Source organism: Oryzias latipes, chromosome 1 (genome assembly GCF_053564925.1).
Source record: "Oryzias latipes strain Hd-rR chromosome 1, Olatipes_Hd-rR_3.1".
Classification (NCBI taxonomy): Eukaryota; Metazoa; Chordata; class Actinopteri; order Beloniformes; family Adrianichthyidae; genus Oryzias; species Oryzias latipes.
In genome coordinates, this window is record NC_136237.1 from 17,238,006 (window position 1) to 17,257,159 (window position 19,154).

The 19,154-nt window shown below is 38.2% G+C and overlaps 2 protein-coding genes across 9 annotated transcripts; one reads left to right on the top strand and one right to left on the bottom strand.

Moving 5' to 3' along the window:
* Positions 1-189: 189 nt before the first annotated feature.
* LOC101169665 (intercellular adhesion molecule 2) lies at positions 190-5,255 on the top strand. The gene is made up of 7 exons (XM_011478126.4): positions 190-401; positions 1,570-1,768; positions 2,294-2,369; positions 3,711-3,849; positions 3,925-4,257; positions 4,872-4,955; positions 5,092-5,255. Exons 1-7 carry the CDS (start codon positions 347-349, stop codon positions 5,160-5,162), a joined length of 957 nt encoding a protein of 318 aa, XP_011476428.1. The 5' UTR covers positions 190-346; the 3' UTR covers positions 5,163-5,255.
* Positions 5,256-8,169: 2,914 nt separating this feature from the next.
* Positions 8,170-13,995, bottom strand: ubn1 (ubinuclein 1). Of its 8 annotated transcripts, none has more exons than XR_013657453.1 (14): positions 13,681-13,974; positions 13,344-13,442; positions 12,903-12,995; positions 12,065-12,205; positions 11,891-11,979; positions 11,247-11,820; positions 11,087-11,157; positions 10,069-10,198; positions 9,841-9,989; positions 9,680-9,760; positions 9,438-9,581; positions 9,318-9,387; positions 8,668-9,218; positions 8,170-8,469 (listed from the first exon to the last, which is right to left on the bottom strand). XR_013657453.1 is itself a non-coding variant. In XM_078950287.1 (14 exons), the coding sequence occupies exons 1-13, from the start codon at positions 13,888-13,890 to the stop codon at positions 8,702-8,704; spliced, it is 2,304 nt and encodes a 767-aa protein (XP_078806413.1). In that variant the 5' UTR covers positions 13,891-13,995; the 3' UTR covers positions 8,170-8,469; positions 8,668-8,701. The 8 variants fall into 8 exon arrangements, 7 of the variants coding, with proteins under 7 accessions (XP_078806413.1, XP_023814517.1, XP_023814509.1 ...); XM_078950287.1 differs by having other exon boundaries at positions 9,318-9,368; positions 9,841-9,965; positions 12,086-12,205; positions 13,681-13,995; XM_023958749.2 differs by having other exon boundaries at positions 9,318-9,368; positions 12,086-12,205; positions 13,681-13,995.
* Between the last annotated feature and the right edge of the window lie 5,159 nt (positions 13,996-19,154).

The following is a 19,154-nucleotide window of genomic DNA, read 5'->3' on the forward strand; positions in this document are numbered from 1 at the left end:
TTTACATGGGCATGTTTTCTCCATAAGCCCAACATCAGCTGTGTGAGGACTCTTTTCTTGCCCGCTATCTGCAGCACTACACTGAATTATTCTTGACCCTCCCTTCCTTCCTCTCCTGATATACCAACGGAGAACGCCCAGGGTGGCTTTCACAGCTCAGAGCAAAGGAACTGCCTGATCATCAGCTTCAGACACACTTGAAGCTGGATAAGCGCATACACCCACATGTCCTATAAAAACCTGCTGCCCCTGGCAGGCACCCACACTTTAGAGCCCCAGCATCCAGCAGCAGCTGCTCATCTCATCTGAAAGAGGTGCACCGAGTGAGAGACTGTACTGATTAAAGATGTGGGCTCGTGGAGGGCAAGTCACGCTGGTGCTGTTCCGCCTCTTTGGCTCAGGTGAGTAAAACAACACGTGGAATAATAATGTGACAGTTGGGGCCAAACAGGCCAAAACTGCTCATCTGAAAAACACATCATTTGTCAAAAACTGAAGATGAGAAAGCAGAAATATTTTAGCTCTAAAAAGGAAAAACTTACAACTTTCTTTGCATTTATTTAGAGCTGTATTTTTCTAAATACTGTAATTTTTCACCAACTTCTAAACAAAATAATTTAACTTATAAACATGCATAAAATGCACAGAAAAATGATCAAATGCACAAAGAAAATTGTAGCACATGTTCTCAACTGGTGTACTCAGATTGAATTATAAATACTTACATTTTTGCAAGTGTTTTTCTTTAAAAACGTGATTTTTTTTGAATATATATATATATATATATATATATATATATATATATATATATATACAGACAGAACAACTCAATAATCCTAAAATATTGATACATCACATCCTACTACACACATTTGAAGATGTTTAGTCAGCAAAATTTTGTTAACTTTCAAACTACTGTAATAAATAATCATGCATAATTGAAGGGTTTTTTCATATCATCTTTTATATCCATATCTTATGTCTTCTTCATCTGTAAATTGGCAGATAGTGTAATGTTACATCTCTGGCATCATAACTGCAAAAACAGAGCAGCAGCAGTTGGCAGCAAGATAAGTTAGAAACATGAAGATGTAAATTCTGACAGCCTCCCATGAGCGAGATCAGTGTGATAAGCAAGAGAACAGCTCAGTATTTTGTGGAACAATGCTCATTCAAAGGAGGAGAGAGTTCTTCTGACTGGGCAGGGTGTCCTTCCTTCCTCAGAGGAACACACTGGGTGTATTCATTGCGCTTTAAAACAATGGTGCACAATAGATCATTGAAAAAGGTATTATTTTGCGAGATGGCAAATTTCAGTTGACCCTTTGCCTGTATTGTGCAAAGAGAGGAGAACGTGACTCACAAGTTCATGACTGACAGCGGCAAGTTCACAAAAATCCAAAATAGAAATCAAGTAGTGCATTATTAATAGTACTTTTGCTGTTGAAGGTTTGATGTAATCAGTGGGGGTTTGGTTGCAGAAGCGTAAGTCACACCCACACTTGATTATAACCCACTCTGTTTTATTTTGTCTTCTTTCCCACACTCTGACCATTTTTTGCCCTTTAGCTGCCCTGTTTCCATACATATTTTCTCCCTCTGTGCCATCACAAATGTCCCCTCCTCCATTTTTAACAAACTCCCCATCTTTGCTTTCTCCTTCTCTCAGCTTACCATCCACTAACCCCCACCTCACCTCCAGCTCTGGGGAATCCTCAAAGATAGCCAGCTGTGACATCAGCATCTCACCTTCCTCCTTAGTGGTCAGGTATGTTTGGATCCTAAAGCTCCTGAAGCTCAGTTTTTTCATTCATAAATATATATACAATTTTTAAAGGTTTTAAAAAACACACTTCTTCATGTTTAGAATGTATTGGGGGGACATTTGAAATGAAAACAAAAGCAGAGCTCCAATTTACCTGCCACACACTTAGAAAACCTGTCTTGATTTCTTAAGCAGCTACGTTTATTTGAAAAATGTGAAGATGAAAGTGCAGTCGAGATGTAAAGGTTACTTTTTCGGCATTTGAAACTCATACGGGTTCTCGAAGACCAGCATTCCTCTGGTGCTTCACAACCCTACCTGCATCTGATCACCTGGACTAGGTAGGACTTGCCAATAGGCAGCTACAGGAACTGGGTTAGTGGGAAAACAAGCAGCACAGATTTTAATGTTTTGGGATTTTTTTTTTTTTAGAACTTTCCTACAATAGATAATCTCCTTGTTTAAATAATATAACAGCCAGCTGTCATTTAAAGGAGGTGCATGTCTAATTGAAAACTCCTTTTACAGGTTTGGAGATCCGGTCAAAGCTAACTGCTCCAAGCAGAAGGCGGGGTTTCCTGTCCTGGGTTGGGAAGTCTCAGTGGTAAGTGAATGTTTTAATGACTACATTAGAGACCATGTTTTTTTCCATTAAAAAGGAAAGACGATTCTTATTAAATCCAAGTGTGTGTAAAATATAAGAATCTAGTCATTCAACTAAAAGAATATTAAAGTACTGGTATTAAAATTTTGAGTTACTTCAACCATAACTGAAAAGGATAATGGGACACATTGGATTTCATCACCATACAAACAAATAAAACAAACAAAAAAGACACTTAAATCACAACATTTTTGGATTTTGAGTGGTAACAATTTCCCACTGTCTCTGTATAGAAGATGCGCGGTGTAAAAATCAACAAGGTCATAAAATGTTAAAAGTCACAGAGCAACAGGCTTCAGTCTGAGCTTCCCAATGTCTTTTTTATTTTATTTTTTACTTTTGCTTTTGTGTTGGTTCTATTTTGGCTTTTATTACTGCAATTTAGTTTGCCAGGTCACCTTAAACCCCAAAAACACGTTTTTTAACCCTATGTAACCATTTATATAATCACATCTTATACTGTAGTTGTACAGGACTTGGTCCATATTTTCTGCCCTGCAGTTAATCATCCTTCCACTGGGGGCAGTAGAAGGCTTTTCCTGGCAATTTCAAAATGGCAGCTTCTCTGGTATTTCAAAAACACTTTGGGTGGGAAAGGTTTAGCTAATTTTCAAAACTTTGTGGTGAGAATAGCCCAAATTATATTGATGTTAATTTTTTTTAATTACTATGTGTTGTATTGAAAGAATGCAAAATGTATTATGAATCAATTCATAATAATAAAGTTACACAATTTTAAAAACGTTTGTATTTAATTTGATGCAAATGGTAATTAAGGCGCTTAATTTCCTGAACACTCAATATTTTTTGCATCTTAAACTAACATCGCTGTGAGCAAAAACATACCAAATCACACAAAGTATCATAATTAATACTATCCCATAAAAATAAAAATAAATTATTTTTGGGATTTCAAAGGGTTTAAAAAAAATCTTATTTTCAACTACATTTAATTTTCTGTCAATATTTTGATGTAGTGAGCTTTACAAAGTTAAATGTCCTTTCAAAGAGTACCTAAACAATGCAATATTTCCCCAAAAAGTTCCACAGTGGAAGAAGTGTTTAGAGAGAAAAAAAATATCATGTAAAGAAGGATATATCATTATGCCTGTTATTACAAAAATGCTTCTAGCTTTTGTCCATAGCAAGAAATCACATTCAAATGCTTAAAAAGAACATTTGCAATTTCTTTTGTTTTTTAGTTTCACTTCCTTCTGGTATATCATCCGTTATTTAACAAGTGAGGAATACATTAGTAATTGTGGTCCTTACATCTTGCAGGGTACTCCTGAATCCACTTTGGATGAGTTTTTGGTCTGGCGTGTGGACAGACTGACTGAGTGGAGCATCAAGGCCATGTGTTATGCTGTGTTTGATGTGGCTGGGAAGTGTGACAAGGCTCTCTCCCTGACAGTCTACCGTCAGTAAACTCACTTCTTTTTCTCTTTGCATTATGTATCCAGCTTCTAATTTCTCTCACTCTGTTTTTCCATAGAACCCCCAACAGCAGTCTCCATCACGTATGTCAATCACACTGGACCGCTGTTTGAGGGACGCCATTATTCTCTGCAGTGCACGGTTCAGGATGTTGCACCTTTGGAAAAAGTTATTGTGACTTTTTATAAAGGGCTGACAATGCTGAGTCAAATCAAATTCAACCACACGAGACAGAAGACTCCAGTGAACGAGAGCATCACTCAGAGCATCGTTCCCCGTAAAGAGGACAATGGAACCCAGTACTGGTGTGAAGCTAAGCTGGAACTGGGACCGGAGGGACCACAACAACCGCTAGTGGTGACATCGCAAAAACTCCCTTTGCTAGTGCTCTGTAAGTAACTTGTCTACACTATTCCTCAATGTGTTATAGGGGTGTAACGATTAATCGACCTAATCGAAGAATTGATTTATATTCCCATAATCCAACTAGATCAATTTGTTTTTAGGCTAGTCTTTAATCAAAGAATATCGTTCTGAAATCGTTTCAAAATGAAATAAATCTAATACATTTGATATTGGAAAATACCATTTCCATTGAGACACGGGTTTTACTACAACAAAAACAAGACCAACAGGGGCCAACACACACGAGATGACAGCAAAAATGATCAGTCCATCATTCCTGTTCAGTGTGTGGAAACACTTTGAATTTAGCAAAAACATGTGACTATACAGTGTGGTAGAACGTTCTAATAACGTGTCATTACAATTATTTTTATGTGGAAAAACAACAGTGAGCTGAACTTTATGGAGTGAATCAGATCAAATCGTTTAAAAATGAACCAATATTGACTGAAAAATATCATATCATATATCGTATATCATTAATCGTATCAGCAACCACAGATAATGATATTAATTTAAAAATGTTAAAATGAATCGTTACACCCCTAATATTTTGCTGTCTGCTTTCATTTGTCATTGTTTGTCATTTTGATCCTTCAGCACATCCACAGCTCGTGAATTCCACAAAACTGCACAAAACCTGTGGCAAATGTAGAGTGAAAAACCCTCAATCTGAGGGCAGTGGTGAGTTTACATTTGGATCTTCAAAATATTTGACCAAATTAAAATTTTTGAAACACAGAAATGTTGATTTTATGATTGAAAAGGGAACATGAATGGAATGTGGTCCTGTATTGATGAAACCATTTCCTCTTCCTAGGAACTACAAACAGCTATCAAACACGCTTCCTGCTGGCTGCCTTACTGGTTCAGATGATTATCCAACAGTAAAGCCCACAAACAGGACCAATCTGACTCCCATCTCTACACAGTTCGATGATCTGCTCCTTTGAGAAACTCATTAAAGAATGATTGGGTATTTTATTTTATTTTGTAGTGTTCCAAGGAGTGGCAGATCTTTTACTCTACACAAATCCTCACAGGTACATGTGCCCGCAAAGCAGACATTTTTGTTAACGAAAGAATTCCTTGTTGCTGTACAGAAAACTGTGTTTTGTACATATTGATTTTTACATACTTTTCAAATATCTGAAGTACAATTTCCCCTTCTTGTCTTGGTACAGTTTTCATGCATTTTTATAGAGAAACAAGGGATCAACATGAACCATGCAGATTTTTTTAATCTATGTTAATGCAGTACAACAAGTATTTAGTCAGCCACCAATTGTGGAGGTTCTACCACTTAAAAGAGAGTCTTGTAATTTTCATCATGGTATACCCTAACTATGAGAGAAAAAAATGAGAAAATAAATCCAGAAAATTACCTTTTCTGATTTTTGAAGAATTTATTTGAAAAATAAGTATTTGGTCAATAACAGAAGTTCAACTCAATATTTTGTAATATACCCTTCCTTTGACAATGACAGCAGTCAGACATTTGTAAGTTGTAATTTGTTGTAAATCTTCACAATGTTTTTCACAAACTGCTGCTGTTTTTTTGGCCCATTCCTCCATGCAGATCTTCTCTAGAGCAGTGATGTTTTGGGGCTGTTGCTGGGCAACGCAGACTTTCAAATCCCTCCAAAGATTTTCTATGGGGTTGAGATCTGGAGACTGGATAGGCCACTCCAGGACCTTAAGATGCTTCTTACCAAACCACTCCTTCGTTACCTGGGGGAGTGTGTTTGGGATAGTTGTCGTGCCGAAAGACCCAGACACATTTCATCTTCAATGCCCTTGCTGACAGGAGGTTTTCACCCAAAATCTGACAATACATGGCCCCATTCATGCTTTGGGGCAAAAAACCGCCCCAAAGCATGATGTTTTTACCCCCATGCTTCACAGTAGGTATGTGTTCTTTGGATGCAACTAAGCATTCGTTCTCCTCCAAATACAGCGAGTAGAATTCTTCTCTTCTGGATCATCAAATGCTCTGTGGCAAACTTTAGACGGGGCTGCACATGTACTGGCTGTAGCACGGAGACACATTTGGCACTGCAGGATTTGAGTCCCTGGCGGTGTAGTGTCTTATTGATGGCAGCCTTTGTTACTTTGGTTCCAGCTCTCTGCATGTCATTCACTAGGCCCACCGTCTGCCTCTGGGATTTTTTCTCACTGTTCTTGTGATCATTTTGATTCCATGAGGTGAGATCTTACAGGGAATCCCAGATGGAGGGAGATAATCAATGGTCTTGTATGTCGTCCATTTCCAGCCTGGTGCAGGTCAATCATTTTGTTTTTCTGGTGTCCTTAGACAGCTGTGTGTTCTTGGCCATGGTGGAGTTTTTTGTGTGACTGTTTGAAGTTGTGGACAGGTGTCTTTTATATAGATAACCACTTCAAACAGGTTCTATTAATACAGGTAAAATGGAGGACAGAGGATCCTGTTACAGACGCAACTGGTCTGTGAGAGCCAGCTTGTTTGTAGGTGACTAAATACTTATTTTCCACCATAATTTACAAGATAATTCTTTAAAAATCAGACAATGGGATTTTTTGATGTTTTTTTTTCTCATTTTGTCTCTGATTGTTGAGGTATACCTATGATGAAAATCTTTTTAAGTGGGAGAACACAATTGGTGGCTGATTAAATGCGTTTCGCCTAACTGTACATTTTGAAATCAAGGTTTCATCCAGATTCTACTTTGTGCTTTGAAATAATCCTCTGTAAAATAACCAGCAAATATCCAAGTAGCTGATCTAAAATTTAGGTTTTAATTTAAAAAGTACAGGTGGTGCAATATGTTTTTTTTCTGCTTTGCATAAGATACCCAGGTTGCCAAATATATTTACATTTGTAAAGCAGGGGAACCTTAATCAAGACAGTACTGGGTATTGATGTTATACTCTCAACAATCAAGATTTCAGATTCTCCTCAAGACTCTCCAAATATGTAATTTTTCTGTTCTATACAACAGAATTGCCCCCGAGGTCAAGGAACCAAATTTAAGAACTCTTAAAAAAAGCAGTACAGCACAGATGAATGTAATTGTGTAAAAAATACATGCAACTGAATTTAATCAAAATAAAACAGTAAAGTCCTTTAGATTAATCCGATCGTTTGATTTATTTTAAGCGTTCCCAGTTGTCTTTTAATAATGATTATACCATTTATAGCCAAATCAAAAAACTTTTCTAGGATATAGTTTCTGCAGAGCAGCTTTAGTTCATATGAAATTCACCTAAATTGTGGGTGGGACCATTGGCACAGGGCAACCCCACCCCTCTTCCCCTCCCCATGGTGTAGCCGAGCAGGGAGCTTGTACTATTTTAGGCTTAATTTTCTATATGCCCTCCATCAGAAAAAATCCACAAGAACATGTGACAAACACCAAAAACACAATTTTCATCTAGATTTTAAGTGACAGATTCTTAAATGTTAGTAAATGTTTGCAAGACGGAAGCAACAGCAGCTAAATAAAGTCACGAGAAAAGGTTTTGCCCACACCCATGTCTTTAAAACACAAATACAGCTAAATGTTGTACATATTTTAATGTGTGCATTATCACTGTCTCAAATATTCTCCACTCAAACACCAGAATGTCACCTTGAACTAATTTAAGAGCAAAAAAAAAAAAAAAAAAAAAAATCTAAATTTATGTATGATAAAACACGAAAATGACCCAACATTGGATCAAACCTGCAAGGTTTAAGAAGCAATAAGTTTGTTTTTCTTTTCCTTAAAAAGCAAACCAACAAAAACAGAAATGTGCGTTGATATTCATCATTGACTTTAAACGTGCAAAGAAAAATTAAGGAACAAACACTTTATTTGAAGATTTTATTTAGTCTAGAAAGGCTAAAGCTTTTCCCACAGATGTTCCCAAGAGGAAAACGTAGTGTGCAATATATTTTTATTAACTGAAAGTACAAGTCAGCATTACAAAATTTTCATATATCAGTCAGAATCCGTTTTTTTTTTCCTTCTTTAGTCTGGAGATCAAGATATTCAATCTGGTTCATCTTTGGTAGGCGAATGTCTTCTTACCAAAAAATAAAAAGAGAAAAAAAAAAAACAACAGAAAGACTTCTAACAAGTATATTTGTTACTAATTAGTAATTGCGGCTCTAGCTTCCATCTCCAGTGTTGGGTTTTCCATCAAGTGCTCAGGATTTCAATCTGGACTCTGTTCAGATCTATGAAAAGATGATTTATAAACATGTTAAAAAACAATTAATGCCTGCTGACCAAAGAGAGTCACAAATTCAGATAAAACAACTTAACCAACAATGAAACAACTCTCACTCAACCCTAAAATAACTACAGCAATATGCCATGCACATGACATTGTCATCAAGTCTGAATGTCAGAGTTTAAAAAACAAGAAAACTTACTGCACACAGCATCAGAATCAGAGATGACTAGCATCTAAGCAGCATCCAGCTGACTGGCATCTCCAATCTTCAGCAGGTGAGGAAAAACGATCTGGCACTCCTTGTTTCCAGGGAAACTGATTGGGCTGGGCTGAGGGGCTGGAGGCAGAAGAGGACTATTCACATCCTTTTCTGTGCTCCAGTGCTTTGCAAAAGCTTCTGCCAGGAGCTCCTGGGAAAGCGCCAGAGGCTGATCACTGGTCACTTCTTGTCCAGTCAGATTACCGAGACATGAAACTAAAGGCTCAGAAGCAGCTTGGTCTGGAGGTCCGTCTGCCTTTGGAACCAAAGGTGGAACATTCAACACTTCATCTATACCCATTTCTGAAGCAGCGCCTTCCCTCTGACACACAGAACGACAGCTGGACCGCTGCAGGGAGTCATTCAGGCCAGAATCCGGCCTTTGGTTAAGTTCACACCTTGGTGGAACTCCATAAAAGCTGCTACAGACATCGGACATCTTGGAGGCTCCACCAGTGGACTGTTTTTTCAAACACCTTGCTTTGTTTCCCCTGTATGAGAGTAACAATGATTTCTATTTTAGTAATTTTTTTTATATCAAACCATTACAATTTTTACAGACTGTAAATTTGAGCTAAAACTTAACCCACAGTAGTGAGTGAAAGAGCCCCAAAAGCTTCTTGCTTTCCCTTAGCAGCACTCTGAAACAAGAGAAGGTGTCTACACAATTATTCAAAGGCAGGTTTAGGGACTGGTTCTCAGATCCTTACCTTGACTGCATCCATCCTTTTGGCCAAAGTGCTTTAACCTCATTTTCTAAGAAGGTTTTCAGAAACTCTTCAATTTCCTGGTCCCCCTTGCCTTCTTTTTTATATTTGTCTGTTTTTTCCTTTAGCACATGACTTAAACACTCCCTGTAGATCAGAATACAGCACAGATTGGTTTAAATTAGGTTTATAATACTAAACACTTTAAGGGTGAAATATGAACCAGAGAAAAAAGAGGCTTTAACCTGATCTCCTCATTCCATTTGAACAACTTCTTTGGGCCTCCTTTTCTGCCAGCCCTCTCCTCCACACTGTCCTCTGCTGTCCTAGAAGGTTTAAAGTTCCTGATGTGGCGTGTTTGAGCATTTCAAACATGCTACCCAGTACGAAATGCCCTAACACCTACTTTAATGTTTTGGTTTCTTCATATGCGCGACAGCTTTCATGGAAACCTGCAATCTGCTCTGGCATGGATCTGGCAATGGTTTCCTTAAGTTTCTGCATCGGTTCTTCTGCATCGTAGGGTTCTTCCTTTAACGTTCCAGAAACAAGTAACTTTTCCAAACTAGTACCGTAGAGAACTTTTGTGGACATACTGCGAGGAAAATAAATAAATAGAAGAGGCCACATTTACCAGCTGTTTTGTGAGGAGTTTCTTTGCTCGTTTGAGAAGTGTGTCTCTGCTGCAGGGCAGGAAGGACGACAGGTGTCTGTACACCTTGGAGCGCAGCTGGCCGCTCTGCCCCTGACACTGCAGCTCAATACTGGGGATAAGCAAACAAAAGCAGTTCAAAAACAAAAGTCGACTTAAAAAACCTTTTAATTATTTTTTAAAAGTCACACTAATCTTTTCATCCATTTCAAAGTGTTCCCAGTGGTTTGATAATGCAGGGTTTTTTTTGCCAAAAAATACAAAGAACCCCAGTGTTTTCTAGGACAGTTTCTGCAGAGCGGCAGGTCTTCATTAGAAACATTTCCTCAGTCATAGGCAGGACCGTTGGCGTGTCTCCTTTGTCTCTGTTGCAGAGAGCTTAGCATATTATATACGCAACTAATAAGCTCTTTTTCAAAACAACTTTTTTTTCATTTGCTTCCGACTCAACAATTTGAATAAAGAAAGAGTCAGAAATGTCATTTTAAGTCCTCCATCATGAGAAAAATGTCACAAGAATGTTAACAGTATTTTCACTGAAAATGCTGTTGAACACCAGTAACAGGGCTTCTAGCACCCCTCACTGGAAATGGAAAGTCACTGTAAGACTCCAGAATACTAAAAATGACTAAATAAAAATGTTACAATTCACTGTCATTGAAAAAACTGTTACATTTAATTAAGTTATTGTCTAAATTTGCTTTAAACTTTCCAAACACAGCAGGATCTGTACTTAATCTTACTAAAACTCGCCCTTTGGGAGTAATGGCAGCTAGTCGGGACATTTCTTGAGTTCAGTTTGCGTTGTAAACATCAACACTTGCCTTTGTTCATCTCACCAATCACAGAATATAAACTACAGCGGAAACATTGCAACTCCACATATATACATTTTTAAATCCTAGATCTGGAGGTTCAGTTGTGATTTCAAGTTCAGCCTTTGACGAGTTTTGTAATCAACTGTCTCTGACTGACGTTTTGTGTGTTGTGGGATACTTACTCGAGGAGGACTGAATTGATGTCTGGGCTGAAAAACTTGAGTTTTGACTCTCCTTCTGATGTCTTAGCAGCCTGTTAGAGAAGTGTCACATGTGTTGAAACACACATACATGAAGAACTTCAGCCCATCTGATCAGACCGAACCACTGTTGAGGCCTTACTTCTATGAGTTTCCCAATGTTTTCCTCCAGAGCTGGAGGAAGCCCCTCAGGCAGCGGTGCACACGGAGCCGAAACGGAACTTTGATCTGGCAGGAGCTGGACTGGTTCTAGAGGAGGCTTCAACTGAGAGGGGATCTTTGTTTCTTGATGGTGGACTTCATGGTCACATGTGACCTTTGACTGCATCTGATCATCTGTTCTGGTCTGGCTAGCCTCTGTTTGAAAAGGTAATTCTGGCGACAACGTTACCTCACTGGCATCTAACAAAGAGTCCAAATCGATGTCAAAATCCACCGTGTTGGCCGCTTGGATAAGAGCGTGGTCATTGGTGGAGCCAATCAAACTGAGCAGGGGGTCTGTTAGCGCCGGCCCTCCACTCCCAGCTGAGTCTGCGGGGAGCAGTGAGGCTTTGGAGGCATTTGTCATCACAGCAGCCACACGTTTAGCCTCTTCCATAGTCTGCCGTTCTTTTTCTCTTTGAAACTTTCTCAGCATGCTGGTGACACTCAGCGCTCTGACAGCCTTTTTCTTCTTTCTGACCTTTGAGTCATCGGGGACAGCTTTAGACACACCTCTGCAAATGGAACAAAAGTCTTAGACAGAAATTTAAATAAACCAGAAAGTAAACTTGAAATAAATCCTACCTTAGCTTTAGATCTGCATTGCTTTTCATTTCTTCACTGGCTTTGCACCACTTCTTTGGCTTACTCTGTTCACAATCCGGCTTGTATTTCTAGATGTGTTAAGATGGTATGCATGCAATTTAAACAAAAAAAAAATAAAAATTGCTGATGAGCATTTAATCTAATTTAGCTTACTTTTGCAAAATCAAATGTCACCTCATCAGCTGGAAGGTCGTCGGTCTCAGAGTCTGAAGCTTTTCGGAACTGTAGAATTCCTGAGTTTACGTAAAAGCCCCCAAATTTGGTCGTGATGGAGGACGGGACAAACTCATCGTACTTTTGGAGAAGCCGGAAGTGACAGAGAGAAAACAAACCAGACAAATGAAAAATAATAAATCTTAAAGATCCACTCTGATGAAAATCCTGTCTTTTTGTGTGATTATAACATGTTCTTGTAGAATTTATCATGATGGAGGACATGTGAAGAAACGTAAGCTTAAAATTGCATTTCTGAGAATTTCTCTATTCAATTTGTAAATCAGGAGAAGACAAAAAAATGCCGTTTGAAAAGGATTCTGATGCATCCACTTGTAGATGACTAGATCGCTTTCCTGTCTTGAGCTGGCATCTGGCTCAAAACTGTACGGCTGGATGGCTTCAATATTGCTCGCCATTTTTGTTGCCCAGCTAATATTACGTTAGGGGTGTGAGGGACTGTAAGATAGGGGGAGAAAGTCTAATCAGATGGAAGTCAGGAAGCAGGGAAAGGCTTGTTCTGCTCCAGTGGTCTCACCCACAACTCAGAGGCAAATTTCTAAAGAACTACTGCCGCTCTGGAGAAACTATGTCCTAAAAAGCAACATTTAAAATAAATAAATAAGGCCAAAAATTGCATAATCATAAAGACCACTGGGGACGCTGTTAAAATAGATCAAAAGAGGATTGAAGTGGGACTTTAAGCATTTGATCAGTGGGGCCAAAAACCATAAAACGCCTTTAAAATGCTCGAACGTGCATGTTCACGAGGACTCACAGCCTCAGAGTTGTCAATGAAGGAATCCTCGTCATCATAGCCATATCCAATATCAATTAAGTCTTGAATGCGGTCCTTTTTATACACGCCACCCTGAAAGAAGATGTAAAGATTTTAGGCGATAATCACTTATATTCATTTCAGATATACAGACCCTTCCCAAACAATGAGAATATTATGGAAAATTGTATTAATTCCCATAATTCCATTTAAAAAAACCTTTCAGACTAGATTAGTTTAATTAAGCATTTCTTTTAAAAGTATATTTAAAATTATATATTGTATTCAAATTTTAAATTAAATTAATTTTATTACTTTAAAATAAACTAAAAATAAACGAATAGCTTACACTTTTCCATTATACTGTATTCCATTTTCTGGAAATACTTGTATGCATAAAGAAAAATGTGATTGACTTGTGTTGATTTAAGATAAACTCACATATTTTTCCTCAAACTTTCTTGCAATGGCAGCTGCTTCATCTTTCTCTCCATTTTCCTGCTCAAACACGTCCAGTTGATGATCTTCTGTTTGTTTTATCTGAAAAAAGTTGTTTTTTTAATGAAACAATTTTTATTTCTTAAAATCGTAATGGTCAATAATAATGTTCATTTGTTGCGTTTGTAAGTTGATTGGAATGTTTTCAATCAGATTAAAACCAAGCGATACTTGGTCGTTTAAAAATACAAAATAAAAACACAAAAAAGCGGCCCAATAAGGGGATGCCCCCCCCCCCCTTTCCGCTGTTTTTCGGTAGGCTTTACAGAAACTGCCCCACCTTGTCAAGCAGCTGACGGTAGCTGAACTCTGGAAACTTCTGCTCGTCCGGTTCGAAAAGTGTGACAACGAGCCGAACCGACCTGGAATCAATAGGCCGGTCACAGAGGTTCTCCTTCATCATCACACCACCAGACGGAACCAGAACATCGGAGAACGAGGGCCGACCACAGCTCAGTGTGGTCAGCTGAACCCTCCGCGATTCAGCCATCGTTTGGGAGAGCGCAGAGAAGAAAGTCAGGCTGGGTTTAAGCTCAGCATTCCCGCAGAAATCAACGCAGGTGCGCGAGCGAGCGAGCGCCTCACCGGTGGCACGTGCACGAAAATCCCAGCCAATCATGAAGGGTTTGTAACAGGTATGGCGACTGTTCGCTCTTCAGAGCCTTTCCAAACATGGAAATGTGTCATTTACTATTTCTTTCATAGAAATTAAACATTCATAAAATATACATTCTTAAAAAAAAAGAGAAATCTGCACAAATGTTGATGAACGTTTAAAGTTTCACCATCTACTAAAACTCAAAGCACCTCCACAGGTTTCCCAGATGTCATTAAATCAGTTCAATTTGGTTCAATTGTCTCAGTTCGGTTTAATGGGAAGACTCCAGACTTGACAACTATCCTGGAGCCAATCATTGATCCCCTCCATAATTATTGATAAGACACAAAAAAGAGGCAGGCTGTTGACAGAGCTCTGTGTCCAACCAGATCAACGGAAAGTCCAATGGAAGGGAAAAAGGTGGCAGGAGAAGATGCATCTGCCAAAGAGATGACCAGTGAATTATCAAGAGGCCAAGATTCAAGAAGCTGCAGCCTGCAGACATCCAGAAATAGTGGAATGAGGTGGAGGGACAGCTTCAAAAACCACCATGTTCAGACCCATTCAGGACATGTGCTACAGCTGTCGGGTTCCTCAGGTCAAACCACCTCTGAGCCGAGGACCAACAGAGGAAATGTCTCAAAGGAGAAGGCCTGGACTGTTTTCTGATGAAAGTAAAGTGTGTCTTTTATTTGGGAATCAAGGTCCAGTGTAAAATCTCCACAGACACTCATGATGTGGGCTGCAATGTCCAGCAGAATGTTAATGCTGTTGTCTAGAAGAGTCTAGCAGAATGTTCTAGAGAACTTCATGATTCCTTCTGCTGAAGATGGATGGAGATGCAGATTTCATCTTCCAGCAGGACCTAGAGCTCCTGCCCATACTATTGAAGATGGACATATCATTTATTTTGATTTGATGTGATCATAATATCTTTATGTATTTATTTTGCAAAAATTGAGCTGTAAATGGTGAATTTTCCACAGTATTCCAATTTTCTGAAATCTTTTTCTTGTGGGTTTTATAAGCAATTTATGCATAAATATGAACACGTTCTTTAAATTAAACAGTGGGATCACAACCTATATTCTATGGACGTTTAAGTTTTTTTGAATAGCATTATGGAAATGAAAACACTTTTCCATGACATTCTAATTTTGGTGTGTGTGTGTGGGGGGGGGGGTGGGGGGGGTGGGGGGGATGGGGGTACAAAACTAGTATTCTGCGAAAGCTGTGGAACCTTACCAAATAAATTATTCTAAAGACAACACCACAAATGAGAAGTTTCTTTTCTCTCATTAACAGTCTGTTACAGATGTTTTTCTGTGATATTTTCTTTTTCCAAATACATGCAAGATGTTTTTTGTTTTGCATTTCTAAAATGTGTTTGCTAACATTTTCTTAAAAGATGTTGCATGTCTTGCAATTTTTAGGAACAATGAATAAATGGCAGAAGTTATTTTTCTTTTCCTGTATTGACTTTGAGATAAAAAAACGTATTTTTTTCTTTTATTCACCAATATTTCACCAATGTTGTGTTAATGTGTCACAGAGATAATCTGATAATATGCTGCATTCAGAGCTGTTGAAGACATCATTGTTGTCCTTGTTCTTGCACTTCTCTTAATTTTTTTTTTTCAAAAATAAAATGGAATTTACCCACAAAGCACTGCAAGATGTCAAATGAAATTGCACTTGTTGCATGGACACCTGCAATGTGCGTTTCTTACCACAAGAGTTCGCTAAAGTATTATAAGAAAAACGGACAATAAAATGAGTGAATCATCCATATTTGTATACATATTTTTTGTAAACATTTTTTATATTTATTTTGTTTACAGAGACATACATCACAGGTAAAATGAAAACTGTAGTTTGCATTTTACTCAATTTCCCATGTAAAACCTGCTCACCCAGCTAGTAGTGGGAAATTACTGTCAAAATATGTGTTTTGACAGAATCCACTTTTATTTCAACATCAAATTATCTAAGTGTTGTTGTCAAAATGCTGAGTAAATATTCCTAATGATTGGGGAATAGAAAAAAAAAATATTAAGCAACCAAAAGTCCATATTTGAAAATAAATCTAAGCTTTAACTATGACTGCATTAAGTTTCTTAAAGACACTTCAGAAAAAAAAGCAAATCCTAGACTTTTTCTCATTGCTTCCAGACCGCCTGCAGTGAATTGACTTGGACAATTACAATAACGGGATAATTGCTATCTGTCAGCAGACAGTCAGTGTTAGCCTATCACAAAATAACCAATCCAAAACAGATTCCTTCCACACACGTGCCTGATCTGCATAACACACAGCATACACCACTTTGTAATTATAAATGAATTTCATGGTGTGAGGCTTTTAATGCAAATACTATGGATCTTTTCCCCCCCTTCACCAGCAGAATGTTGCACGTCTGTGTGTGTGTGTGTGTGTGTGTGGAGGATCAGATTGCGAACAAGCTTTGTTTGACGAGCTTTCGCTCTGAAACAAGTTAATGGGATGGAAGTTATTTGCCTCCCCAAGCTCAAGATACGAGTCTCAACAGAAGTGTCGAATTTAAGGCAAAAGAGAGGCGTCATTAAATGTGCAGGGACACAATGATCTTAACACACCGGGGAGGACAAAGACAGACAGATGGAGACAGCAGGGAAGCCCGGCTCTGCTTGTGTGTTTGATGGTCTGGTCAGTGACACGGACTCCATCCAAGCAGGATCAGAGGGAGGAAATTGGAGGACAATGCAGGAAGAGGGGTGGGGGGTGGGGGGTCATTTCAAGCAGTTGGGGAGGCAGTGTCCCAGAGGTGAATAATTTACTCATTCATTAGCTAGACCAAGCAGTAGACAAAATTAATTAACTTGATCCTTGAGCCTCGTGCCTCACAAATTGCTTGTTCTGTTCTCAATTGGCAACCAATTTTTTGAAAGCACAGGTTTTAAAATTAGTTTTGACAGATGAAAGTGATTTAGATATTGACTAGTTGCCATAATGTGTCTGAAACCATTATTAAAAAAAGTTTGTGTTATTTTGTCATTCACTCTAATGTCCATTTTGTACAGTATTTGGTGACATAAAGTTTATTTTTCCATTTTAAATGTTGTTATAAATAAAATCACAGCTTCTTGACTACCAGTAACACAAATTTCCCCTCTGTAGAGGACATTTCTAAACCTGGATATCTTCAAACCCTTGCATACTGCTAAACTAAGGTCTTCTAGTACATATAAAGGACATTTAGGACTTTCCAATGATGCATTGCGAAGGGCTGAGATGTGCAATAAAGTGCAAAGTTCCCCGTGTTTCCAAGAGGGAGAATTTTGAAGTATTAATCCAAATAAGCACAACAGAATTAATTTAAAGTAATGTTGGTCTGTGGATGTTATACTTGGAATCACCTCTTTTTTGGGGGACATAAATGTTTGCTATAAGTTCAGTTTCATGTTTTGATATCTCAAAAACAAAAACAGCTTTTTCTGAACAAAATTCTTCAGTCCTCTGGTTACCTTACAGTAAAAAAACAATAAAAAACAATTTTGATTTGACATTTTTTCCCTGTCAGTCAGGAGAATATTTGGCAGCAAAGTCTGAAAAGGCAATTTCATCCTAAAAATATCTCTGAATATTTTTTTTAAAAAAGGGCAACAAACCTGCAAGAATCTGTACTTTTAAACACTCCTTAAGTTTTTGCTGATAACACAAAGATCAAAAAAGCACCACGTGCTCTCACATCTTGAAAGCAAGCAGGTTAGTTTGACTCTAAACTCCTAATTGAGAGCGAGCAGGTACCGTAGCATTGTGGAAAGGACTAAAGCTGCAGCCCTCTGCTCCTCCGAGGGCAGAGGATTATGTTGCTGGATTTTGCTATTCAACTTTACATACATGACACTTTGTCTGCTTCCCTGTCCTCATCAGTCCTGCATTGGAAGATTGGAAATTAATGCCGCTGCATACCTTCCTGGAGGTTTTGGCTTTATTTAATTTTTTTTTTGACTCTGTGGCAGTGCAGCAAAGTGCAAATTATAAAAAGGTTTCATTATTCAATTTTTGTTGCCTGGATTCACACAATTCGCAGAGGAAAGTCACTGAACTGTTTGGGTGCTGCATGTGATTCAGAGAAATTCTGGGAGAAGGAAATATGTGCATTACAGGTATTTATCAGCTGCATTTAGTTATCGATATAAGACATGCAAAACATTTAATATTGTAAGGTTTGCAGCTGATGAATGATTGACCTTGAACATCTCAGAATTTCACTAAACAAACGTGATAGTCAAACAATACGTATATTAGTCATCAAGAGTTATTGAAATGAATGAATCAAATCTTTTAAGACCAAATGAAAAGAAGATGAAGTTAAATAAAAGATGTTTCCTGTCAGACCTCCCCTCTCCTCCACTGGGTGGCGCTCCTCCACTGACCCTGACTGCTGTCAGGCCCTGCTAACTTTGATTAAGGTTTAAATTGGCTGAATTTAATGAACGCTGCGTAATTAAGCAGGATAACAGCTTTAATTGATAAGTAATTATTTGCCACAAATTGTTATTAATTCTCCGGCTCTGTCGGAGTGATGTACCAACGCTAAACCTCCCCCCAACCCTCCCCCTATGCTCCTATTCTCCCCCTCCTTTCCTTGCAGCATTTTCTGTTTATGTAAACAAGCAGAGATAAACAATTAGGCATATGTTAGAAAAGGATTTTCCGGCGGGGATCATCAGGCTGTGCTTGGTGGAGTGGCGGTTTAAGTGAAACTATTTGCCCTCAGTGACATTCTTGAACTGAACATGTTTTAAAACATTCTTTTTTTTAATAAATAGACCTGACAAAAGAGAGTGACTAAAGTGTCTGTTTTAAGTATAAAAAGAACTGGAGAACTGATTTAGGGTCGAGGGAAAACGGCTGTCTGTCTCTACTCCTGGTGTTGAGGGAAAACCTTTTCTTTTCATTGTTTTTATTGTTTTTCCTTTTTCCTTTCAATTAAAGACTGTCACAAGTTGGATGAAAAGTGCTTTCTAAATGAGATTTGACTGGCAGGTAGTTTGATTGACAAACCAGTGAACACATGACAGTGGGAGGTCCTCGCTGTTCGATTTTTTTAAACGTGGAATGTAGTGATTGTTGTTATATATATATATATATATATATATATATATATATA

Excerpts from the sequence above, each read along its gene's own strand:
- LOC101169665 (XM_011478126.4), top strand. The coding sequence starts at position 347 with ATGTGGGCTCGTGGAGGGCAAGTCACGCTGGTGCTGTTCCGCCTCTTT. Across the intron at positions 402-1,569 it reads GTTCCGCCTCTTTGGCTCAG|CTGCCCTGTTTCCATACATA; the intron begins GTGAGTAAAACA and ends TTTGCCCTTTAG. Across the intron at positions 1,769-2,293 it reads CCTTCCTCCTTAGTGGTCAG|GTTTGGAGATCCGGTCAAAG; the intron begins GTATGTTTGGAT and ends CTCCTTTTACAG.
- ubn1 (XM_078950276.1), bottom strand. The coding sequence starts at position 13,890 with ATGGCTGAATCGCGGAGGGTTCAGCTGACCACACTGAGCTGTGGTCGG. Across the intron at positions 11,158-11,246 it reads ACATTGGGAAACTCATAGAA|GCTGCTAAGACATCAGAAGG; the intron begins GTAAGGCCTCAA and ends CTTCTCTAACAG. Across the intron at positions 9,582-9,679 it reads AAATGGAATGAGGAGATCAG|GGAGTGTTTAAGTCATGTGC; the intron begins GTTAAAGCCTCT and ends TCTGATCTACAG.